This window comes from Syngnathus typhle, linkage group LG2, assembly GCF_033458585.1.
Source record: "Syngnathus typhle isolate RoL2023-S1 ecotype Sweden linkage group LG2, RoL_Styp_1.0, whole genome shotgun sequence".
In the NCBI taxonomy this organism is placed as follows: Eukaryota; Metazoa; Chordata; class Actinopteri; order Syngnathiformes; family Syngnathidae; genus Syngnathus; species Syngnathus typhle.
Window position 1 is genome coordinate 9786420 of NC_083739.1, and position 25826 is coordinate 9812245.

General features: G+C 44.0%; 2 protein-coding genes across 7 annotated transcripts; one reads left to right on the forward strand and one right to left on the reverse strand.

The window, feature by feature from the left end:
* Nucleotides 1-18310, forward strand: LOC133166618 (6-phosphofructo-2-kinase/fructose-2,6-bisphosphatase-like). 6 transcript variants are annotated; one of them, XM_061296678.1, is made up of 19 exons: nucleotides 5357-5422; nucleotides 5639-5795; nucleotides 6722-6800; nucleotides 8366-8401; nucleotides 9232-9386; nucleotides 11114-11224; nucleotides 11468-11718; nucleotides 11862-12031; nucleotides 12102-12218; nucleotides 12367-12538; nucleotides 12945-14348; nucleotides 14693-14725; nucleotides 14812-14829; nucleotides 14903-14950; nucleotides 15029-15058; nucleotides 15145-15237; nucleotides 15854-15967; nucleotides 16128-16511; nucleotides 16858-18310. In XM_061296678.1, the coding sequence occupies exons 2-19, from the start codon at nucleotides 5710-5712 to the stop codon at nucleotides 17106-17108; spliced, it is 3552 nt and encodes a 1183-aa protein (XP_061152662.1). In that variant the 5' UTR covers nucleotides 5357-5422; nucleotides 5639-5709; the 3' UTR covers nucleotides 17109-18310. The 6 variants fall into 6 exon arrangements, 5 of the variants coding, with proteins under 5 accessions (XP_061152696.1, XP_061152662.1, XP_061152670.1 ...); XM_061296686.1 differs by having other exon boundaries at nucleotides 15196-15237; XM_061296695.1 differs by lacking the exons at nucleotides 5357-5422; nucleotides 5639-5795; nucleotides 6722-6800 and adding an exon at nucleotides 6828-7294.
* gdi1 (GDP dissociation inhibitor 1) lies at nucleotides 18082-24861 on the reverse strand. The gene is made up of 11 exons (XM_061296765.1): nucleotides 24517-24861; nucleotides 22838-22945; nucleotides 22643-22742; nucleotides 22436-22570; nucleotides 22165-22363; nucleotides 21704-21835; nucleotides 21527-21626; nucleotides 21249-21420; nucleotides 20754-20898; nucleotides 20618-20672; nucleotides 18082-20130 (listed from the first exon to the last, which is right to left on the reverse strand). Exons 1-11 carry the CDS (start codon nucleotides 24559-24561, stop codon nucleotides 19978-19980), a joined length of 1344 nt encoding a protein of 447 aa, XP_061152749.1. The 5' UTR covers nucleotides 24562-24861; the 3' UTR covers nucleotides 18082-19977.
* Between the last annotated feature and the right edge of the window lie 965 nt (nucleotides 24862-25826).

Below are 25826 nucleotides of genomic sequence, written 5' to 3' on the forward strand. Positions count from 1 at the left end.
GGGGAGTGGGCTTTGCTGGCAAATAACTTGGGCATGAGGGGCTTGATGTCTTTAAAAAGAGCATTGCTTCTTCTGTCCCGGGTTGCGTGAGCTCAGCTGACGGATGCACACGATGGAGCTTCCCCAGCCGGAACAGACAGTGAGACGCAGACGGTACGACAGTAGCACAGGTGAGGTCGGATGTGAGCTGCGCAGAGCATCGGCCCATTTATGGTTGTCTTGTAAGCCTTGTGTTAGGGGAGGATGAAGTTCTGAGGTTGGGGTTTGAATCTGGCCTTTGACCTTGTGTGTCGGATACTCCACTTTTCTCTTCCGAAAACATGCTGGCCAGCTTTATTGAAGACTTTCAATTGGCAAAAACAAGTCTGCTTGCCAAACCTCGGGCAACGGATCTAGGATTTTTTTTTCTCCTCTCCCGGGGCTAAAGGGAGGGGGTGATGCTAAGACACGAATTTAAAAGTACAGGATATTTTATAATATCAAAGAAAATCCCAGAGGAGCTTAACTTTGAGCTTCACGTGTTTCTGAAGAGGCTATTTACAGTCAGATCCCCAAAATAAATTCACGCCGTATCATAACGTAGTTCTGCCACATGTTACATTACTTAGCCATCACAGTCAGTAAAGAAGCACAAAATAGTCTTTGTGTGACAGCAACATAAACCACCACAGGGCCAAAGAAAAAGTGTTATTATACTGGCCATGCTTTTGTTTTGAAGGCCTGACTTTGGACAGGATATTATGCCAAGTGGAGACTTGTTTTACTTGAGTTGTTAATACATTTTATATTTTGCAGTTTTTTTAACAGCTGTTAAAGCCTGTCATACTTGACTAACAAACAAAAACAGAGAATAGAAAGTAGAATTTTGCAGGTATTTTGACAAACTGACAATTGAGTCGCTTAACAAGGTTGTCTTTCTTGAGGTGCAAAGTGCGGCAATGATTACACTTTATCAGTTGTGATTTGTTGTGTAGCCTTGTTGTTGAAGCCTTCTTTGTGAGGCCAAAATCATACGTACTACGAGGCGCAACGATAAAGAAACGAGACTTTGGCAGCCGTGGCCTTAACTGATTGCCAATTGTTCCAGTGTTGCGCAACATCTTGCCACCATTCTAGTCTAATAATATTCGCTTCTTTTACAAAATCCGGTTCACATTCTTCAGTGTCACCGCTGTTCCTGCTATTTTTTTGCGCTTTATAATCCTTAAGATTACAACCAATACATATATTTTAATGTTGTGTTGTCATCAGAAGTAGCAAGGATTAGAAGGTTTGAATTTCTTTTCTTTCTTTTTTTAAATGCAAGAAGGAAAAGTAAAATGATGTTGTACTGGCTTTTGTCAGACCACCAGAAGGAGCACTGGCTCAATGTTTGAGTAGACTCGGAAGACCCTAAATTTGAAACAATCTCTTGGTTGCTTATAAGATGGATCTTCTTGGGTTCAGAGAAGGGTTAGATGGAGCACCTTCATACAATCAGTTGCCCCCCTCTAATCAGATGTGCAAGCTAGGCTGCAGGCATCTGCAGTCTGACATCACCGTCCACATTTGTCGCAGGCCATTAAAGCCGCTAAACAGACATAGCTTCCCTTCCTTCAGCAGTGTTTACTGTCACTCCTCTGCATGCATTTAATCACCATGAATGAATTCATGGTGCAGAAAAGATGTCAGCTGTGACAGGATTTCGTTTCAACACGATCTTTTGCATAAATAAATGGGAGTAAATTGAGATGGGCTTGGGAGATCCTTATTTCAATAAATACCTTTTGTAGCATTTTTGTTTGGTGGTCAACAGGTGGTCAACAGATTGGTTTCTTCTTAGTCCTGCATCCCACACATGCTGGCAGGGGATCCAGACAGTGTTGGTGCCATCCGATCCCATGCCAGCCAGACTAGACTCAGTATAGGCTCAGTCACTGACGAGGCCCATTCAACATTTTGCACATGTGGCATAATCCATTGATAATCGGACAGACTGGAGGCCAACAAGCCCCCACCCCCTACCGCACACATACACGCACACACACACAGACACACATTCACGAGCCATCCGGGGACGTTGGCGGCACAAACGTCTGCAGGCTGCCTTATAAATGACTGCCCCTTTTCTGTTTTAATCACCATGAGCAACAGCAGAATCGCAACAGGGTAAGAGTCAAACCCACACTTTTGTTTTTTATCTTGGAGATTTGTCAATTTAAAAGGGAGTTTGCAGTTTAAAAAAAAATCACTACAAATTTGTTAAAACTCATTGTGACTTGAACATAGAATGTGATAGTTCTGAGCAGATCTGGGGGGAAGCAGCCCTCAGCCCTCATGAGAATAAACGGTATGGAAGAATGAATGAATGAATGAGCGAGTGAATGAGTCGATCCATCGATCAATCGATCAATCAATCAAGGAATCAATGAACGAATGAATCAATGAATCAATGAATGAGTTGTGGATGGATGGATGGATGGATGGATGGATGGATGGATGGATGGATGGATGGATGGATGGATGGATGGATGGATGAGTTTACTCCGTTAATTTGGGCTTTTCTAACCACAGTAAGATGTGTCACAAAGTTGTTCTTCATCACTGTCCACACTTGGGAATGATCTAGAAGAAATTCTAGAGGTGTCACGCCCGTGCCAGAGCACGCCGGCCGTCAACTTCCCTCAGGCCACACCCCTTCATTATCGTCATGTCTGTCACCTGCTCCCTCTTATTACCTGATGTATTTAAACCCTCCCCGTGACTTCTGTCGGTCTGTCTGTCTGTCTGTTTGCTGGCCGTGAGTCTCTGTCCCGTATGTGTCTTCGGTTCCCCACCTGACTCCCTTCCAACTCACTTTCCCTTCAATAAACCCCTGTTCAAGCTGCATTTGGTCACCTGGCTCCACTCATTTCCTGACAAGAGGAGTCTACCCATCAAAGAAAATACACAACATCATGCTTGAATGATTCATATCGTGTTTGTAGCATCAGTGCCGCAGCTCTGCAACTCTCCTACACTCATCGTCATGGTGGGCCTGCCAGCTAGAGGGAAGACTTACATCTCCAAGAAGCTCACCCGCTACCTCAACTGGATCGGAGTTCCCACGAAAAGTTGAGTTTCACAGCAACAAACAATGAGAGGAAAAACAATCAACTATTGAAGCAATATTTCATTTGTTGTTGATTCCCACCAGCGTTCAACGTCGGCCAGTACCGCCGCCGGGCTGTCAAGACCTACGAAAACTTTGAATTCTTTAAATCGGACAACGAGGAGGCCATGAGGATTCGCAAGTAAGGATCGACAACTCAGTGACTTGATGATGGGGTTCAAGAAGCGTCAATGTTGCGCCTCGCTTCACAGGGCATGCGCGGCAGCCGCCCTTAAAGACGTCGCCGCTTACTTCGCAAGTGACGAAGGTCACGTGGCGGTGAGTTGGAGCAATGAACCTTCACACTACCCCTGATTAAGTAGCAAATTTTGCAGATAATAACAAACGCATTTCACACAGGTTTTTGATGCCACCAACACCACAAGGGAGAGAAGGACACTCATCCTCAGTTTTGCCAAGGAGAGAGGCTACAAGGCAAGTGCAACTGGAAAGAAAAAACACCCACGGCCATCCTCTGTTTGAAGTGTCTGCATGTGTTTCTTTTCAAAATATTTGTGCCCAGGTTTTCTTCGTCGAGTCAATCTGTGACGACCCGGAAATAATTGCAGAGAATGTCAAGGTGAGAACTTTTCATTTCTTGTGGATGACTCTCAAAAGACCTGATCCCGCAGTTCATCCAAAGTGAGCAGACCAAAATTATGTACACCATCCCTTAGTCAGTGCATTTAAGTTTAGCCGCAAATGTCACCAACTTTTACTAGCGGTGCTTGCATGCTCCATTAAATATCCCAAACTCCCATCCTTTGCAGCAAGTAAAATTCGGGAGCCCAGATTACGTGAATTGCAGCATGGAGGAAGCCATGGAAGACTTTCAGCAGCGCATTGAGTGTTACAAGTCCAGCTACATGCCGATAGATGACGGGAAAGACAGGTCTAGAGCCGGGATCGAGACGATGCTCTGTTGACACGACATGCGCCGCAAAAATTCTTTTTCATGGAACAGGAAGCTCTCCTACATCAAGATATACGAAGTAGGTAAAAGATATCAAGTGAATCTGGTCCAGGATCACCTCCAGAGCAGGATCGTCTACTACCTAATGAACATCCACGTTGCGCCGAGGTCCATCTACCTGAGCCGCCACGGGGAGAGCGAACTCAATCTTCTGGGTCGCATCGGCGGAGATTCTTCTTTGTCCGCCAGAGGATATGAAGTGAGTGGAAGAAGACAGTGCCTCGATTCATACAATCGGTTTTACTTGACTAATTGGGAATCCATGTGTGCAGTACGCTGCTTCTTTGAAGACTTTCCTGCAGAGTCAGAAAATTCATGACCTGAAGGTGTGGACCAGCCATATGAAGAGAACCATCCAGACTGCACACACTCTGGGGGTCCAGTATGAGAAGTGGAAAGCTCTCAATGAAATAGATGCAGTAAGTGCCATTCTGATTGGACAGTAAATAAGGTGACCACAAATATACAATCACACATTTAAGAATTATTATTTTTATTTACCACTCAGCATTATTTGTTTATTAAAATTTGGGCCAAAGAACAAACAATTAGTCTCTTGAGGAAAAAGTTTATTTTTTATGATATAAAGATTTTCTCCATAGAATTTTTTTTTCCTGCTGCCCCAAGGGTGTGTGTGAGGAGTTGACTTATGAGGAGATTCAGGAGCGTTTCCCCGAAGAGTTTGCACAGAGGGACCAGGACAAGTTTCGTTACCGTTACCCAAAGGGTGAGGTAAGGCTTCCTCCCCTCTACGCACGCCTTTTTTTTTTTTTTTTTGGTAAAAGCAATCATTGCAAGTGCTGCATTTAGAAATATGTTCCATGATCCCATTTTACCTTGAAACCGGCAAATGCAGTATGGCTGAACGTCAACATTGCCTTGAACGAATACAGACAATTTCTTTCTTTGTGTCAGTCCTATGAAGACCTGGTCCATCGCCTGGAGCCGGTCATAATGGAGCTGGAGAGGCAAGAGAATGTTCTGGTCATCTGCCACCAAGCAGTAATGCGTTGCCTCCTGGCCTACTTCTTGGACAAAACTGCAGGTACATAACTCATCCCGTCCCCCATCGGCACATTTCCTTAATCAATCTTTTTCTCTTTCTGAAGACCAGTTGCCTTATTTGAAATGCCCTCTCCACACGGTGATGAAACTCACACCAATAGCCTACGGTAAGTGCTCGCTGTTTGGCTCTTTGACATCACGTTCCATGTTCCGTGTCTTGATGTCCCTCGATGTTCTTCTTGTTTGTAGGCTGCAAAATTGAATCTTTTTACCTCAATGTAGAGGCAGTCAACACGCACAGAGACAAGCCTACGGTAAGAACAAACCCTAAACCTGTTTATAAAACACTAAATGCTTTAACATTCCATTTAGGAAATTCTCCTGTTTTGAATAAACTACAATTCTATGAGTGCTCTTTTTCCTTATTTAAAAAAAAAAAAAACATTTGCTGAAATTACCATTGATTTCAAACTCCCCATTTTTAATGTACTACTTATTGAAACCACACATTGCATATGTTGCTGTTGCAGAACGTGGACATTGATAGAAACCCAGAGGAAGCGCTGCAGACGGCTCCTGATCACATTTGAACAATGGGAAGATGGGATATGGCTGGCATTTTGGACCTCCACAAGGAGTCAAGCGTCCTGCGCCGAGCGGTTTGAAACGTTCGTCATCAGCTGGAAGGTGGATTGCGTGGCGCCATATTCTACATGATTTGAAAACATGTAGTTTGGAGGGCAGACGCTATCTTGCAGGGATCCCTTCCTGTCTGTATGAATATCAAGATGAAGCCAAATTCCATTTGACAACTGAGTTATTAGAATTCCAACTAGCATACGTTTCACCCATGCGATTGACACAATGCCAAACAAATTGATCACCAATGAGAAATATTCAAAGTAGGCTGGTCAAATAAGAGTCCATTGTAATGTTTATCTTTCCATGTGCTCCTTCTCAGCAGTATGATGGAGGCAAGATATTTCCCATTGATAGTCGTTAAGGCGCTTTTTGAATGTAGTCTGTTTCACAGTCTCAATCGTAGTCCGCCATGACAATCAGCTACACCTCCCTATTTAAAGCATTGCCGATGAATTGTCTGGAAATTACCGAGCCTTACAAAACTTTGGACCAAGACTTTGGCCTGGACGTGCTTGGGTTCTTCACCTCATTTCAGTCAAGTAGAAAGTAGCCTGTGTAAAGTCTAGCACCCCCACTACCTTTCTGAAATGCTGCATGTTACAAACCACTAACTGGATCATGAGTATGATGCATTGTAAATGTGAAATTTAATATTGGTTTTGTATGATAAAGGGATGAAATTTAAATAGAATGTTATTGTTTTGTTACATCTGATTTATCAATTAGTAAAAAAAAATTGACAGATTAAAAATTAAATGTTTAAATACCAACATTTTTGGTATACCCAAATGTTATTTGCTTGCATTAAGTTAAATTCTTTAAACTTCATTAACTTGAAAATAAGTTGCGCAACTCATATCTCAAGGCAACTCTGGCCAATGTTTACCTCTACTGCTACTCTTAACACAAGTACAGAGAGTTCGAATAAGCACTGATTATGAATACTTTTTTTTTTGCCCCCTCTGGCGAAGCCCACGTGTGTGTCTGAGCTGTCCGTGTCCAAACAGTAAAAGGACTCCAGTGTGGCAGGCAGAGGAGAACTTCGGGCTCGTAAGTTTTTTTTTTTCCTCCCTCAAATAGCTGAGCATGCATGACAGCGATCCGTCATTGCGCTCATGAATCCGAGTGGCAGTAACTCGTGGAATTTCCAGTATACGCACAGAAGAGCTGCTCTCGTCGACCCCACTTGGAATTGAACTTTTTTTTGCAGCTTCTCATCTTTTTGCTCACCGTCCTCTAGCTAAATTGATACTTGGCGTGATTTTTCACGGATCTGAGGGAGGAGGGAGGAGTGGGTGTGGATGTGGGAGCCCCAAGCAGGCTGGCAGCGTGCGTGCGTTGCGCGTAGTAGTTAGTGGTAAAAATGTGAGGTGCGTCACTCCTCCGGACATCATCTTACTTTTTTGTTTTAGTGCCTAAAGAGCCGCTTGATCATGGAAACGATGCTTTTGAACGTCCAGTGCATTTTGCTTTTTTTTCTATTTTACGCGCAAGAGGGATTATCTCGGGATTATTCGGTTCATCCTGGACAAAATCTTCCAAGGGTGAGGACATTTTTTTCCCTTGCTATATATATCGGTTAAGTCTTTCATTTTCAGACTGTTGCATGCCGCACTAAAAAAAAAGAAAAACAATTGACCTTTTTTAAAATGAACTCAACTTCTTGCCATTTGTGTAAAATTGATGATGAGACAGAAAGTTAAATGCTTCCCGCACAGTTTCCACTCTTCAGGTTCTATTGGTTTGAATCCCCCGGATGTGTGGTAATGTATTGACACAGCAATGACTTGCGCCAAATGAACATTTGAAACCGACGCGTGCGCCTTCCTCCTTCACCGCGTACACTGAGAGCATTTATTTATTTCCCCTCCGTTCGTGAATGGTTGGGATTCATCGTGCACAGGGCCGGAGTGTGGTCAGCCTCTTGCGAGACCCATCATTAGTTGTCTTCCGAAAGCATAGCAGCACCTTGTTGTTCTTCTTACGCACTAGTAGGAAACCAGGGGCGATTCTAGGAGCAGTTTAAGGGGTGCTACAGGTGCTGCAAAGACGTACATCAGGGGCGCTGGGGTTTGTGGTCGTGGGGGGAGGTGGGGAGGGGGCTTTGGCTGCTGTGCACCGATGTGCAAGGCAAATGAATAAAGTGCACAGGAATGCTGCAGGGAAGTCTACAAGTGAACCAAATTTAAAAGTGCCGACTAAACTCCCAGTTCCCAGTTCGTTTCGGCACACTCAAATAGAATTGTGCCAATTTCCATTTTGGTTTTGTCTCGTGTAATTATGACACTAATGACGTGACGTCATCACATTTATTCCCAGAACCAAATGTATCTGGTTTTAATGTTAGTATGAATTTAATTATCAAATTTGTGACTGATTTGAGACCCTTGCCCTGAAACAGAAGGTGGAGGTGGTTTCTTAAGCAAAATGGAGTGTACTGTATTTGTTTTATTTTACATCTCACCTGTTGCCTATACTGCGTTTTTAACAACTTTAAAGCCTGTTTAAAAAAAAAAAAAAAACACAGTAAAATATAAAATCTCAAATCTTTTTGGGGTGCTAAAAATGGGCTAGCCGTTCCTATACTCACAGCGAGTCTTTCTCATCTCTTCCAGAGAGGCAAACGCCAAAGCAAAATTACCCGACCAGCGGTAAGTTTTATTCCATGGTGGCTGCTGCCATCAACTTTTGTTGTCATCATTGTACGGTTCAAATCTATTGCACATGAAATTTAGATTTAAAAATTGTCTCCATGTAATGTTTTAATACTAAACACTGAATTTTAAATGCAAATGTATTGAACTTAAAGTTAAATGTAATTGAACTGTATTTAATAAATATACTATGTCATAAAAGCGTCAAAACAATTGCAGCTAAATAGATTTTGAGAATCACATGGCTCTGCGGATGTCACAAGTCTGTAAAACGGCTCTTCTGCTTAAACGTAGTGGCATATGTAAACATCAGACTTGAATAGATCACATCACATGGAAACGCTTGACCTGAGATACTCAATGGGAACGATTTCAATTGGGATGACAAACACCCGCCTCGTGCTTCCCAAAGTAGGAGCATCGAAAATACCAGCAAGCAAGCCAGATCACACGCAGCGTTCGCTGACCCCGCCGCTCTCAGCAGGCGCCGGCGTGGCCCATGTAAACAAGAAGAGGGCCATGACTGCATGTGGGGAGCCGCTTTGTGTTGTTTTGTTGAGTCAGGAGAGGGAATCGGACTGTACCCTGGCAGAAAATGAAGATCAAACATGGGCCTCATGCCACAGCATGACAACACTGGCCTTTCTGTCCAAATTTTGTTTGCCCCATCAGATTTCATAATTGGGGGAAAAGATTGATTTATTTTTCAATGGTCACACAAGGATAATCAGTCTGATTTGAAAAAAATATTTAAACTGAGAAAGCAGTAGTTGATCCCAATAAGCGAGATTTTCTTTTTCACATGTTCGTATGTTCCATGCCTGCAGCTGAAGGTCACGGATTACCACGTCAAGTGTAGTGTGGTGTCCCGCTATGCTGTCACCAATGTGCGGAGCTCCATTTGGAACCAAATGGCTGTCACCAAGGAAGCCGCCTTCGAGGTGGACATTCCTTCCTCTGCATTCATCTCCAACTTCTCCATGTAAGTCAACATTTACACTCACAGCGATTTTGATAGCATTCAATCTTTAGAGCAATGCAACAGGACTCGAGACTAATTTATGGCATTGGTTCTTTGCAGAGGATAAAGAATATGTGCATGTAAGTGTTGCTATACGTGCTAGCTACTTGGGCTGAAGCAACATGTTCAGATAAAGGGTAACATGGATTTGAATTGTTAGCCTGTTTTTATAAGTCTCGGTTTTCTTTTTAGTTTTATAGTAAACTGAGAGCATCCACCAAAAGCTTGAGGTGTCGCTTTGAAGACTCGTTTACTGCCCGCTAACTGCTGCTTGTGAAGTGAATTCATTTGAGTTTAGAGCCAAAATTGGGCACTCGTATCTCAGTTTCGCTCACAAATCAAATGGAAAAATCGAAACACCACCGCGTGAGATTATCCACAGCTGAACTTTATGAATAGTCCAGTGAGTCTTGATGTTTTCCTCCCCCTTAGGTGACAGATTGGGACCAAAGAGCATTCACTTCAAGAGCAAATATAAGATCTAGATAGAAGTTGCGAGGAATTCGGCAAGGCTTCTGGGGGCGGGGCATTATTTGATTACTAAAGGTGTTGGGAAGCACACTCATTTCAAAGTGCTAAATATAAACAAAACAAATAAGTCAACAGTCCACGCCGGCAGCCATCACGGCGCTCGGAAGCGGGAACCCGAGAGAGCGTGAATGCCGCCTTTTGTGCAGAAAGTTCATGGAGAAAACGACAGCCCGTTTGCCTAGTGCCGCTTAGTCCCCCCTCAGCGGCGTAACAGTTGACTGAGGCTCGCAGCCAAGCGGGAGATACGCACACATCCACACGTGCACACACGCCGCCCGCTGCCACCTTTAGACTTTTTAACTATGTGCTAGTCTGCCGCTATTTAAGATCCTTTTTTTTTCTGCACCTTTTCCTATTCTCGCACAATTAGAGCCTGTACCGACGGCAAATACCCGGAGGGGAAAAAATATTGTGCCAGGCATTGGTTGTGTGTGTGAAACTTAGAAGGCTTTGTTTGTGGACACACAGCCGCTCCTTCACCTCCACATCACGGAAATACAAACGTCTTCCATTTTCCACTCAGAACCTTCTCACGCACATGGCCCGAACAAGACGCGTTTTATGCCCCAAGGTTTATTTTAGTTGCTGTTTGAAGTTTTTTTTTTTCTCCCAGGATATATTTATTTTAAGGATTTGACCTTAATTTAGCACCTTGTCACGTGACCCCAGTGGTCAGCAGAAATGAGGAAGTTGCGTGAATTGGATTACGCTCAGAGTCGGTTTGGCTCGGGGATTTTGTTGGGTGCTGCCCGTGTCAAGGAAATTATTATTTTTCCACTCGGCCTGTTTCGAAGTACGCCTACTTTTCACACGCCATTCGCTCCTAACAAGCAACATATGTGTTGCTGCATGTGGCACTCCAACAAAGAAGGTGAAGTTCACAGCCATTTTGAAATACTGTGGCACCATTCCATGACGCGGGTCTGACTTTAAATTGCTCGTAAAAAAGAATTCCCAATGAGCTCAATTATCCTCTCATTTAGTCCAGGTATGCTGGAGTCTATAGCGGCTGGCTATATAGACTAAATTTATTGTGATATTGTTATGGTTTGAATTATTAAAATAGGCAAAAACATTTTTTTTTGAGGGGTCTTTTGGGAGTAGGGGCCCCACTAAACGTGGTGTTTGTTGTAATTTTCTTTTGTCTTTCCCGTCAGCACGTCGGGCGGCAAGATGTATGTGGCCCAGGTGAAGGAGCGAGCCACGGCCAGGAAAATATACGACGCTGCAAAGAAGCAAGGAAAAACAGCAGGACTGGTCGCTACCAAGTTAGTTTCAGACAAATGAATTTATTGCACTGTGCAAAAATTGTGGGCCATCATTTTGGTTTGTAGTTTTCGCAATAATAACAATAACATTGGCTTATGTCTGTTTTTGTGAGCAGTGTTATTTCCAAGTTTTTTAAATGAATCACACGACTATTTGTCGAGAAAAAGCTCATCCAAGCTCATGAGTTTAGCATGTGGAATTACCCGTGGTTCTTTCTTACAACGCCTTTTTGTTTCTACCAGAGAGCGTGAGATTGAGAAGTTTCGCGTGGCGGTGAGCGTGCCACCAGGAGCTCGGATGTCCTTCTGCCTGACTTACGAGGAGCTGCTCCCTCGCCGCTTGGGCCGCTACGAGCTTAGCGTGGCTCTGCGGCCCGGCCAGCCCGTTTCCAACCTCACGTTAGAAGTCAGTCTAGCAGAGCCCACGGGTATCGCTTACATTAAGGTTCTTCCACTTCGGACAAGCAGACTGCTGTCCGACAACAAAGCTCAAGGTAATTCTGGCGCATGTTAGCCTTCCAACAAGAATTGCAATCGTCGTGGCAACTAGGCGATTTGTGCTATGTGTGAGCGACTTAAACCGTCCTCGTGATACAAACTTGTGAAATGGACACATTGCAGCACGGTGTCCCTGCAGGTAACGCAGATCCTCCTGCGTCGACTCAGGTTGAAGAAAGCGTGGGCTGCGCTCGCGTTCGTTACAATCCCACACCTCAGCAGCAGGTCAGCATTTCGCCCAAGGGTCTGAATGCTGACTTTGTTATTCAATACGACGTGAACCTCACAGACCTGATCGGGGACATCCAGGTGAGCAGCATGGTTGGAAATTGATCTGTCAAACGGAGACGTGCTTGTATGACGTTTGTCTTCTTGCCAGGTGTTTGACGGCTACTTTGTGCATTACTTTGCACCCAGAGGACTTCCCGTGGTTCCCAAGGATGTTATATTTGTCATCGATGTCAGCGGCTCCATGATCGGCACCAAAATCAAACAGGTCACAAGATAAGACCAAGTGTGATGAAGTTCACATTTGATATTTTAAATACTATTTACGTTTACTACAAGTGGATGTTTCTGTATTTTGTGCCTGGATTATTTGAAATGTCACACAGTGTCATCCATTTGTGGATTCGTGTCAGTAGACCAAGCAGGCAATGAGCACTATCCTTGGGGACCTTCGGGAAGGAGACCACTTTAACATCGTCACCTTCTCAGATAAGGTTCACACTTGGAAGAAAGGACAGACGGTGCGAGCCACTCGGCAGAACGTACGAGATGCCAAAGAGTTCGTCAAGAGGATTATTGCGGAAGGATGTGAGTCAGCATTGTGGCTTCTGGATTTGTATCACGAGTGTCATTAAAAAAATGTTTGCCTGATCTCCACAACACTTTAGGGTTTGAAGTCAAGGTTAGGCTCTCAATTTAGGTGAGTTTTTTTTTAATTAATTACTATATATAATAATTATTATTTTAATGCAGAATAGAGCTGATGCGGCAGGTTTATCTCTAGATGTTCCATCAATTGTTCTGCCATCATTTTCTCCAGTACATTTGATACTAAAGGAAGGTTGTTCATAGGCCTGTTGGGTTTCAAACAACATTTAAGGTCACAAATTAGGGTTTAAAGACAAAGTTGGGGTTTTTAGCCATTTAGCCTGTCTGTTGTCAGTTGTTTGCTTAACGCCGACCATCTCCGGTGTTGCTCTCTTTCTCTTTCCAGGGACAAACATCAATGCGGCTCTGCTCTCGGCTGCCCAGCTGCTAAACCAGCCGTCCTCCGGCTCCCGCCGCGTCCCCCTGGTGGTCTTCCTCACCGACGGCGAGGCCACGATCGGAGTGACGGCAGGCGACGTCATCCTGAATAACGCCAAGAAGGCGCTGGGCTCAGCCTCTCTCTTTGGCCTGGCCTTCGGGGACGATGCCGACTTGCCGCTCCTCAAACGTCTGGCGCTGGACAATCGCGGTGTGGCTCGGATGGTTTACGAGGACGCCGACGCCGCTCTGCAGCTCAAAGGCTTCTACGACGAAGTGGCCAGCCCCTTGTTGTCCGACGTCCAGCTCCACTATCTGGACCAGCAGGCGTTTGACATCACCCGCTCTATCTTCCCAAACTACTTCAGAGGCTCCGAGTTGGTGGTGGCCGGCCGGCTTCAAGCGGGGCTGAAGGACTTCAGGGTGTCGCTCTTAGCCAGTGATTCCAAGCAGCGCATGAAGTTGGAGAATGACGTATTGATCAACAGCACCTGGCGCTCGTCGGACTGCTCGAAGGCTCCTGAAGGTATGTCCAGCTTTGTGCGTCGTCTCTGGGCGTATTTCACCATCAAGGAGTTGCTCCTGGCCAAACTCAACACCACGGATGCCGTTATGCAGAAGCTCCTGGCAGACAAGGCCACCAACCTCTCCTTGGAGTACAACTTTGTCACGCCGGTCACGTCTTTAGTCGTTGTGAAGCCCGATGTGGACAAAGCTGCACCAACCACTGCAAAGCCTTCCGCCATTGCAACGACAACCGCGACGGTGACAACCAAAATGTCCGCCGCGAAGAGGGCCCAGTCACCCTCTATTTCGAGAACCAACAAAGCGAATCCTCCCAAACAACCTAAAAAAACGTCACTACCTCCTCCCGCCACAAAAACTGTGAAAACAACGCCAGTGTTTCGCCCCGCTGCCACTCAACCGCCCCCAGTGCCATATTCTGGCAAAAAGCCTTCTCAGAATGATTCCAAAAGTGCCTCTATGCCTCCTAGTGGGAAACTATCCAGTTCTCTATTCCATTTTCCCAAGACAGCTCAGCCTTCCACACCTGGAAAGGTCTCCACGCCCTCTTCGCCCCCCACGGTTTCAACAGTGGCGAGCACGCCTCCCGCCTTCCCTGGAAAATCCTCCACCGCCCCGCTTTCTACCAAACAGACAGAACCAGAGAGCAGCACTGCATCTACCCGCCCAGACATCACCGGCACTCCGCCCACTCCCACTCCGGTCCCTGCTCCGGATTTGGAAGGAAACGACATAAAAGCTGCGGAAGAGAACGATATCCGTGTCGCCAACCTCATGGCCGCCACCTTTGCGCCCATGCCCGGTGTGACAGACGGGCCCAGGTTGTGGGAAGCAGCAGGCCTTCTGGGTAAATGCCACCACCTCATTTACTCTCTTAGCTCAACAAAATAAGTCAGGTTAATAACTGAACGTAACTTTATGGAGTGACTACAAAGCAGAAAATTCTAAAAATACGCAGACCTCAATCTATTCCAATATTTAATTGCGATTAATGGCATCATTTCCTTCATTGCAATTATTTGCTAAATAGTTTTATCTCTTCAAAATGTACTATAAAATGATTTTTTTACCAATGTGAACAAAGTATGATATATCCGGAGTGACCAATCAGTTAAATACAAGACTTACTTTGTTGTACAATCCTATAACTTCATGAGAGATGTAAATATTAATTCTTTATTTTTCCACTAGATGTCTCTACCTCCATTCAGATCCAGAGAAAAGGTGAAGAGAAAATGTTCTCATCCAAAATAGTTTGTTCCAAGACAGTCTGTATTCTCATTTCTATCCATACATCTTTTATTCAACAGATATTGACCTTGTGAAAGGTAAGTATGAGTAATCATTCTTGATATAATAAATCATTTCATAAAACTCAACTTAACGCTTTGCTTTGTCCAGACTATGACGTGACGTATGATTACGACTACGACCTCAACTATGATGCCTGTAAGTTGAAAACGGGAACGTGAGCCCATTCTCTACTCTTTGAAAACATGTTCGCTTTTTTGTCCCCACTCGTTTTAGGGGGCAACGCTGCTGACACGGAATCCTTCGGTAGGTACACTTCGGTTGAACGGTTGAAGTGCTGAGACGCTGTGACCATGCCACCCGTATATGTGGACTCTTGTGATTGATTTCAGTGCTTGGGAATGAAGAGGATTGTCCTTTAGTTGAATGTCTTGTGCTTTTAGAACCTCCGTCCAGACTGAGCGCTGAGCACTTCTCCTCATCGGGTAACTGAATCTTCTACTCGTAGACTCATTACACATCTATCCATTTTCTGTAGCGCTTGTCCCCACGGGGTTCACGGGCGTGCTGGAGCCTATCCCAGCAGTCATCGGGCAGTAGGCGGGGGACACCCTGAACCGGTTGCCAGCCAATCGCGGAGCACACAGAGACGAACAACCTACGGGCAATTTGGAGTGCTCAATTGGCCTACCATGCATGTTTTTGGAAAGTGGGAGGAAACCGGAGAGCCTGGAGAAAACCCACGCAGGCACGGGAGAACATGCAAACTCCACACAGGGAGGGCTGGAGGTGGAATAGAACTCACACCCTCCGAACTGTGAGGTGGACATGTTAACCATTGTTCCACCATGCCTCCTCATTATGCGTAATACATTAAAAAAAAAAAAATACTGCATCATTTTATAGTCATCTCTGTCGGGTGCAGTTGAGCACACACCACTATTTGAGTTCTACAATAACAAACTTGATAAATGATAAAAACTCTCTGGCTCATATGGTCAATGCTCGATGTTCTTTACTGATTGCTGGAGAGGGAAGTTTAAAGATTAAGGCAAGTGTCTGTTTGAAATTTTAATTTCGCTTCAACTGTTTGTATTCCAGCTGATGGAGATCCTCATTTTGTGCTCCAGTTACCAAAGCAGAAACAGAACTTGTGTTTCACCGTAGATGGCCGAGCTAATGATGTGCTAAGGCTAGTGGAGGACCCACAGACAGGTATTTCATTCTTTGGCCATTCACACATCAATTCATGGTTCTTTGTATATCTGTCAATATCTTACCATTCGATTAAAAACTGTAAAGATACCGTTATTGGTTTTGATATGCTTGCTTTATGTTTTTGTGGGTGTCTAACAAAATCTGTAACCCTTTCAAGGACTGATGGTAGATGGCCACCTGACCGGAGCACCCCCCAAGCGAGGCCACGAGAACCGCTCGAGAACTTACTTTGACCGGCTGAACATCTCGGCAGCCACTGGCCGCTCGAGCGCCATCACGATCACAGTGTCGTTGGACGAGGTGGCAATCGGAGGCGAAGGGCGGGACATTCTCAGCATCAATCAAACAGGATCGGTAAGGAGGCAGGGCGTGACGGTCGCTGTGGACAACCACCGGGGCTGCTGGATCGAGCTGGCCGAGGATGTGCACTTCCTGGTTCTCTACCACCATTACAAGCACCCCAGCTACCTGCAGATGGCGCACCTGGGCTTCTACATCACACGAGGACGCGGGCTGTCGGCCTCCACTCGAGGCCTTCTGGGTAAGATGACCGATAGCAGCGCCTTTTCTTCAGAATCACAGGGAACTCTGGATTTGATTGGGAGTCAATTTTTTCAAGGTGCTGCTGGACTTGAATTTTGTAATGTTTTAATTAGGTAAAAGATGCAAAGAGTGGTGCAGCAGCGCCCTCTGTTGGACACCTGCCACGGATTTCGGAGCCACAGCACCGGTTACATTTTTTCTCAGGGCTGGTATAATTTAAGAATTAAGATGGCGGTAAAGTGCAGACAAGAAAATGTCCTTCAATTTTTGCGTAGTCCAAGTATTTTTACTTTCTTTTATTTGAAAAAGTGATTTTTAATATTGCATTTCCATTCTGTCTGCAGGCCAGTTTCAGCATGCGGCCTTAAGCGTAGCACCCATGAGCCATTATCATCATGGGGAAAACAATGACGGAACGTTAGCCCGGGGGGTCCTGAGGCGGGGCTCCCAGCTGCTGCCTGTCACCTTGCAGGACAAGATGCTGAAAGATACACTACTCAGGCGACACGCGGAGCAGTGCTGGGTGGTGCCCAAGTCGGAGGTAGAACGACTGCTCGGACAGCCGTACACCAGCTTCGTGGTGGATGCCGTGTAATCGTAGCTCAACGGGCTCCGCCCTTTCCCCTGGCAACCTCGCGGCTCAAGTCCAAGTGGAGGCATTGTGACATTGTGGTTTGAGAAACAAACTGTCGCTCAGATGGTTTGCGGCATTGTCACATTTTTTTAGTGACAGTCTGTGCGCAGAAGAGATGACCGACAAATTCAAAACAAAGATACACGCAATTGTTTGAGCCAGGCATGTCAGATTCATTTGACTTTAGGGGCCTCATTCACCCCATCTGTTGCTTGATAAGCTAGTAGCAACTATTATAACATTTTCCCATTGTTTTGGAGCCAATAATTACAAGTGCATCCTGAAAATAATCACATTAGTTGGTTATTTTATTTCTATTAACAGAAATTTCTGCAAATCATAATAGTAAGCTATAATTTGACACAAGAATTATTTCAGTTTTCAACAGAGAATTTTGACTCATCAGTAATGTTTTTTTTATTTCCACATGAATGTGCAACTTATAGCTCAAAGTGGATTTATATACCGTATGTACCTTTTATGAAACAACTTTTTTTAAGAAGTAGAAATCATTTTAAAATTACTTATATATTTGCATCTTAGTGATGTCAACTGACTCAACACACCATACAAACTCAGTGGGAACATTTCAGATCCAGGGTACAGTTGTCCCTTTATCCTGTAAATGTAGACATTAAAAAAGGTTGTGGCAGTGGCCTATATGAAAAACTAAACAAAAAGGATTCCACTAAACCAACCAACGGCCGGGTTTGGCCCGCGGGCCGTACGTTGGACACCTCTGATTTTAAACCGAATGTTCTCCGGTTCACATTCACAATGTTGTTTTTGTGCGGTAGCAAAATTCGTACGTTTGTTTTTGTTTCATTACTTGTAATCAAGTCAACATTTATAATGTTTTCTTGTTTTAGTTAACGTGCATAGAGTATTATAAGATCCATCCATCGGTTTTATCTTTAAATAGAAAGGCAGACCATTTTTCCAGATTTCGCCATGTGCTTTTTTTTTAATTTTCTATCATTTCATTCATAGTTTACTTCATTGTATTTGTTACACAAGACATTAGGCATTGTTCACATACTAGTGATCGAACAAGGACAGTAAGGTTTCTACTACTCGGCCTATTTCTTTAGTCAATTCAATGGGAAGTTGTCAATAGTGAATCTCAAAGGCCAAACGACGTGAATTAAAACAGTACAACAACATGTGGGCCTTTTTGTTTTCAATAAATTAATTAAAAATATGTTATAGCACTTTATAATGAGGAAGGCGGGGGAATATATTAATGAGGAAAGCGAATTCCAGTTATTTTCAGGTAACATTTGTCCACACACACAAACAATGTTGAGTTAAACAATGAATAAACAGTGTGAAAGTGGCAAAAACACAACTGTTCGCATCTGGACTGGGACTGTCGCTAATACCGTTTCTCAATCCAAGAAAATCAATTGGAAGGAAGGAAGGATGGCTGGTCAAATGAAACATGTCATTGCTCTGTATTTCCGTGTGAGCACATTGCAGAACAAGCAAAATGAGCGTATATCATCTTCAACTTGAATAAATAGAGAATATCATTAAGACACATACACTCATGAACTCTTTTCAGGGTTGCCGAGTGAACGGATGCTAAAGGAAGCAGTTGGATGGGCAGAAGCGTAAGTGAGCAAGTGCTTTCAGGAAAATAATGGGCCAAAATTTTCAATCAAACCCCAAATTAAGGCTTCAACCAAATAACAGGGTGTCAGTTTGTTTGTTTTGGGGCGGCATTTCTCTTCAGCTTTGTCATCGTGGAGGCTTCTCACCGTTCCTCTGTCGCCAAGCTCATACTTTCACTAGAGCCACGTCCATCGTTATCGGGAAATGGAGACAATTGTTGTCTGTTTGGATCTGAACAAATCTTGTTGCTTTCATTTGGTCCAATTCTTCCCATGACCCAAAATTTAGGGAACTGACTTTACATTTAGCCTCCAAGCGACTGACTCATCTCATTGACCTACACAAGGCTTGGAACAACTGGGACACAATCGGGTGCTTTCACTTTCAGCCAAAATGTCAGTCTTCATTCACTCACGAGTGAAACATTCCACTAAACTATTAACAAATGTGCTCACATCTGTCATTTCCAATCTCCACAATCAAAAAAAACAAGTCTCACCTCAGTCTTGCTTACTCTCAACAACATTTCTGCTCAAGGTCAGTTTGTACCTCGCCTCTGTAAACGTCATAACTTCAGCCAGTGAAAAGGTGCACCAAACGCAAACACATCAAAATCCTTTTAAATGTTAAAACTACTGCACTGGTAAAAGGGATGTGACATGTTAACCAAATGACTGCTTTTGTACAGAAGTGACAGAAAAGAGCCAACCGGCTAGCTGGCTTGCTAGCGCAGGTGGAACCACGACAGAGTGGAAAAGTTAGCACATTGGTCGACAGAAGACGCACGTCATTGCGCCCAAAGTAGGAGTGGCGTGTCATACGAATAAAAGCAGGGCTGAGAGGAGCGCCGTCCGTGTTGTTTGCGCACTACTACTGCGTGGGACTACCATGCATGCACGTGAAGCTTTCTGGAAAATTCTACACAAAGCTGTTAACTGACATGAGAAAAGATGGTCGGAAAATAATGAAATGCTAAATTCTAAATGGACATCTACCGACAAGACGTGATTATAGATTCTACAACGGAATGAATGACCGTATCAGCTCTGCTTTTGGGTGACTGCGGTGTGTGTGCGTGTGTGTATTAGGAGAGAGGGGAGCGTGCAAGGAAAAGGAGGCAAATGGCGGCAAAAGGCGGGCACAGCACTTTCATGCCAGGCCATCTCCCCCCTTTTGCCCCTTTCCAACGCCGCCTCCTCCCTGTCGAGCGGGGCGCTCACTGTTCGTCCTCCCCGAACACGTCATTCTGTTTGCGCTTCATGTTCTCAAAGTCAAAGTCGCTGCCCGTCATGCGCTTGTAGATGTCCTTGATGTCGTTGCAGGTGGTCTCAAAGTGAGTGGTCGCGTCGTAGGAGCTGGAGGCGAAGATCTGCCAAGGCATGCAAAGTTATTGTTAAGAGCAATAGATCTAGCGATTCAAAATGAATCGAGTCGTCGACAACTAAAGGTTTATTATTTAACTTGTCCAAGTTGTCCAAATCCTCGGATTTTAGTCAGTGCAGAGTTCGGCGATACAATGATCATCATGTTTTTTCATTTTCTGACAGCTGTTACAAACTAACCATTCACGTTAATCTATTATAATAACTATTATTGGCAGCTGTAATATTATAGTTGAACCTGAAACAGCTTAAAAAGTGTCGTAGTGTCATTTTCTTGCCCTTCTTTCCTTAGCATGAATCAGTAGCCAAGAAGTAGCTCTCACTTACCAAATAAATGGCTGCTGAGTCCATCACTCCCACTCGTGCGCAACAGCAAAACTCTTAATGCATTTTTTTAATGCAGTTATTTAATTAATTAATGAACTAATCAATTCTAAATATTTTCCTGAGTGACATCCCTCGAGATAATCTCACCTGGCTCTCCGTGCCGTCATCCGTGGGCTCGTAGAGATCACTGATAGCCACAAACCTGCAAGAAAAGAAATCCTCACTGTGGCGGTTCTCCAGCCTAACGGTGATCTCAGGTCACAATGGAAAAGGAAAGACTTACTTTTGGTCAATTGGCTCCAGCAGCTCGATGGCGGGCTGGATCTCAGACTCCGGCTCGCTGGTTTCCACTGTGGTGCTGACAATGGCGATGTACTTCCCCTGGGCCGCCACGTTGTGGGCATAAGAGATCATGCACACGTAGATGTCTGCACAATGAAGCAGAATGTCTTAAAAATAACCAATAAGCTATTTATAGAGCGAATTTCACACAAGTATTGCAGCTCAAAGTGCTTTGCAGAAGAAATAACCCCACAGCGTTTAAAACACAACAAAAACAAAGCATACAACAACAGTAAAAGGTTTTTAAAAATTTGCTCTAGTGGAGATTTCAGCTTGAGACTGTAAGTGATATTCCAATGAAATGTACTGAAAAACATCTGGAGTGGTCATAAAATGCATAAGTACTTTGTACAACAGCGAGACTAAATTCCACAGATTCCATCACGATTGTATAACTTGACGGAATGATGCCACGTTGATAGTGAGTAAGGCTCACCGGAGTTGCGATTGACCTGATTCTGAGGGATGATGATCTGACAGGAGTTGGCATCGTTGGTGTTTTTGATGGGATGGCTGAGGATGCAGATGACTCGGATCACCTGGCCCGCCTTGCGCACGCGGTCGGGGATGTAGCTGGGATCGCAGATCAGCTGCTTGCAGCGAGCCACCTGAATCAAAGTTCCCTTCATTTATTCCCATGACTATCAAATTCAGTGCAAATAAATAAGTATTTGAAAGTGTTCCCAATTCCTCGCAGCGTCAGTGTCACCATACCTCGCCTTCAGACTTAACGCCAATCACGTGGCCGCCTTCAATAACAATTTCTTCCACTGGCTTGTTCAGCATGTAAGTGCCTCCGTAGATGGCGCTCAGTCTAAGGAGCGTGAAGAAGAACTGTTCAAGCATCGGCATCCGCATCAAAAAATGGATAAATGAACACTGTCACGACACCTGGCAAATCCCTGCGGCAGCTCTCCAAGGCCATACAAGGGGTAGAGGTACGGGCTCCTCCCGTAACGCGCCAGCGACTCGCTGTACAACTTGATTCGATTGATGGTGTCCAGGCAGGGAAAATCCAGGTACCTGATGACACACGAAATATCTTGATGACAACTTGAACTCATTCACTGCCGTGGACATTTGTATTCGTCAGCTGTATTCCGACCAATAACAAATATCTTCAATTATGTTTTTCAAGAGGTTGGTAGATTTTGACTGTTCAATTCATATTACTCAAACAAAACATGAATCAGAACATTGTGTTTCAATTTGGGATGCACAGAATTGCAGAAAGAAAATTTGGGGGTTGACTTCCCCTTTAAAAACGTGACAGACTCATTGTAACCAATGAGGAAAATTGGATTTTGATGGAATGGAATCGTCAATCGACAATCGATCGTGGGTTCTCTTACTCATCTGTCCTGTAGAGGGCAAGGGCATGGCCGGTAAAGTCAATGACATCCTGGCCGAGGTCAAACTTCTTGTAAACATCCCTCATGGTGGTGGTCTTGGGGTCCACGCCTTCGAAGGTCTTGGGGTCGTTCTCGTCAAAGTTAGCCACGAAGACTAAGAACTTGCGGAAGCGGCGCTTCTCAAACATTCCCATCAAATCTGGAGATTCAAGCGTAGGAGTTACTACTAAGGCAGCAGTTGTGCTCGATTCGTGGAGGCATTCGGACTTACTTGAAGCTAACGCCTCGGTTTCGGTGGACGGGACCTTGTAAATCTTTCCTCCCTTGTAAACGAAACTTCCTTCCACCACTTTGAAGTCCAAGTACCGAGTCACTTCTGTATACAACAGCATCTTCACCAGTTGACCTAAAAACCAAAAAACATTTGCTTGCAGTATTGTTAAGACCTGTTTCCACGTACGTACAAAACCGAACTGACCGTTGGCCATGAGGAACTTGGGGATGAGGTCCACGTTCCAGTCGCGTCCTCGGCCCATCGATTCGGGCGGAGTGTTAGGAAGGCTGAAGCGCTTGTAAAGCTGAGGGTACGCACAAGATGGACATGAACAGACGCTTCAGCTTGTGCAAAAAGAAACACCTGGTGGCACATCTAACATTTTGAGGGCCCTGTTACCTCTTCCAGTGGGGTGATGGAGGAGCTCTCACCACCATAGTACGGGTTCCTGTCCATGTGCAGAACCTTCTTTCCATTCACAGACATGATCCCAGATAGGATACATTCCTGCACAAAACAATTGCATGGAAACAAATGAGGACTGTCCAAAGGGCAGCTTTTTACAATACTATTATGATAACCGTGTTTAATTATTATTAATGATATTTATTAACAATAACCATAATAATTGGTATTATTATTAATCATCATTATAAATAACTTATTATATATAAAATATATAATTATTATTAGTAGTATAACTATAATTATTATTGTTATAACAATAATTATTATTAACATATAATTATTATTATTATTCGTATTATTATTGTTGGTGTTGTTTAAAAACCCAGTAAATGGCCTAAATATTGCTGGGCAACAAATAATCAATTACCCTTATCAAAAGCAAATCAGTTATTAAATTAATAAAAAGATATCTTGTTAGCTGATTAATTGTATAAAGAAGAGCTTGTTTAGCTTCAAATTGTCTCAATCCTCAGAATTTCAGCCTCTTGTTAGCTGATTAATTGTATAAAGAAGAGCTTGTTTAGCTTCAAATTGTCTCAATCCTCAGAATCTCAGCCTCTTGTTAGCTGATTAATTGTATAAAGAAGAGCTTGTTTAGCTTCAAATTGTCTCAATCCTTAGAATTTCAGCCTCTAAACAAAGTAAATATTCTCCCAGTTCTTTCATCCTGCATGAAAGCACACTGGTTATCTTTTTTCAGAAACATTTGCCTCCACCTGCCCTCAATATTATAGAAGAATCTGGAACTGAATCATTGTGATGTTATGTCTGTGTATTTTTTATAATGTCCTATTTTTTTTCTACAACCGGCTGGAAATAAAAATGTTTTTTATTAGATACAAAATCAGCAGATGGTTTTAAGACAATAAAGTGTCCTTTAGGTGTGGAATGTGAGTGGCTATTGATGTTTATCTATATATACATTTGAGCTTAAATTGAGGTGAATGTGGCCAATAAATCAAGTGTTTGACCCTCCCCTGGACAAACTAGCGGAAGTGATGCGAAATGAACAGACGGATGCGGGGAGGAGAGCCAGACTGGTATGCGCATGCGCCAACTCGGGCTTCAGCATTTCTCGACTTTACTCCATGCAAAAAAAAAAAAAAAAAAAGAACAGGAATATTGTCAGCCTCGATGTGCGTGTCATGATGACGTGTTCACACGAGACAGCGTGACAAGATTGACTGGAGAAGGCTCTTCTCAAATGACCACATTTGCGATTCAAATTAAATGTCCCCCAAATGTGCGTGAGGACACATTAATGTCGTGCCGTGCCGTGAAGCAGCAACTGGATTCGAGAGGGGCTCCGGCCTGCGGCGGCGAGGAGGAGCGGCAGCAGCAACGGGGTGACGCCTAAAAGATGCTACAGGCTGCAACACTACACCCCACGTACACCAAACCCGTCCCCCGCCCGTCCACGCACAATTCCACTCGTATTTCACTTGAGCGTCCATTTAAGCATCTAAATGCACATTTCCTGTCACAATGTCCTTATGTCACGAATGCACCGGCGAGAGGCGTTTTATCTTTCGGGCCTCGATGGTGCTGGCCAACACTAAAAGACGCTCAGTTGAAGCCCAAGGATGCAAAAATGAAGCTTGACGTCTTACTGTGAGTCCGGTGCCCAAAACGATCACATCATATTCTTCATCCATGTTGTTGTCTCACCGCCTCTCCCGTCTCGCCCTCTTTTTTTTTTTCTATGAGAAACCCAACGAACTGTTCCGCTAGGGAAAAAAATGCCACTCAGTGTCCTGCTCACAGTGCAGCTACTCCGGACGCCTGGTCGGCACTTTAAATGTGTTTTGTAATCATGAGATGAAGCAACGAGGAGTTGAATGTGTAAGATGTCCACACTCGATGTCACTGGCGAGGACGACCAAAGATGGCCTGGACCCTGGAGCGCTCGGGAACAGCGTGTCTGCCTGCTTGCGCGTCGGCAAATAGTGCGCTCCCTCCCTCCTCACAATGGACACCGAGCAGGAAATGACACGCCAACGTCGCCCCCGCTGCGGTAAGCATAATCCTCAGATTCAGAGCTCGTCTTTGAGTTCATAACGACCACAACGACTTTTTTTTTTTTTTTTAACAATTCGGTCCTGTATTTTCTTTTTATAGCCTCCCTTTCCAGTTGTAGGTTCAGTATTATGTGGACGAATGGGAGGTATCCTTCCGCCAGTACAGCTGTTTGAGCTGCTTTCACACACTTCCGCTCAGAAAATGGCGAGAAACCACATAAAGTCGGAATGTGATTCTCCAAGATGGTTCGTTTGTTTGTGTAGCATGGTTACGCGCGTGCGTGGAGTTTTTCCCCCCCATTTTTTTGCCTTTTAATCTAAACCAATATGCTGACAGAAACGTAGCACCATGGACAGTTGCCAGGTGCACCTGCACGTCACCCATCCACCCAAAAAAATAATAATAGTGGAACTCGCACATGTGACATATGTGGAACTCGCTCTCTGTATTTGTATTAAGTATGACTGCCACAAAAAAAAACGGGACAAAAAAAGATAAAAAAATAGATGGATGGAGTTTCATTATAACATAGCTCCACGTTTGATTGCGGTAGTTTATCACGTTATAAACAAGTATTACGCTATAAAATTAAGTTGAACTTGTTTATATAAAAACCCTTTTACTTATAAAATAAGAAAAAAACCCTCATGTTTACAACAATTTAATCGTAAAATGTCCCTCATAATATTCGATTATCTTTTTCTACTTTTTCCCGTTCTTAATTTTTTTCCATATAATTTATGATTTTATGGAATTTATGATTTTATGTTTTTATTCCTTTTTTATTCTTATTTTCATAGAATTACAATTTTTTTCACAGTTAATGGTAATCCTGTCACTCCACTGTTATCCACTGTACTCCACAGACAGACAGCGACAGGGCGGCAGTGAGCGCATGCGC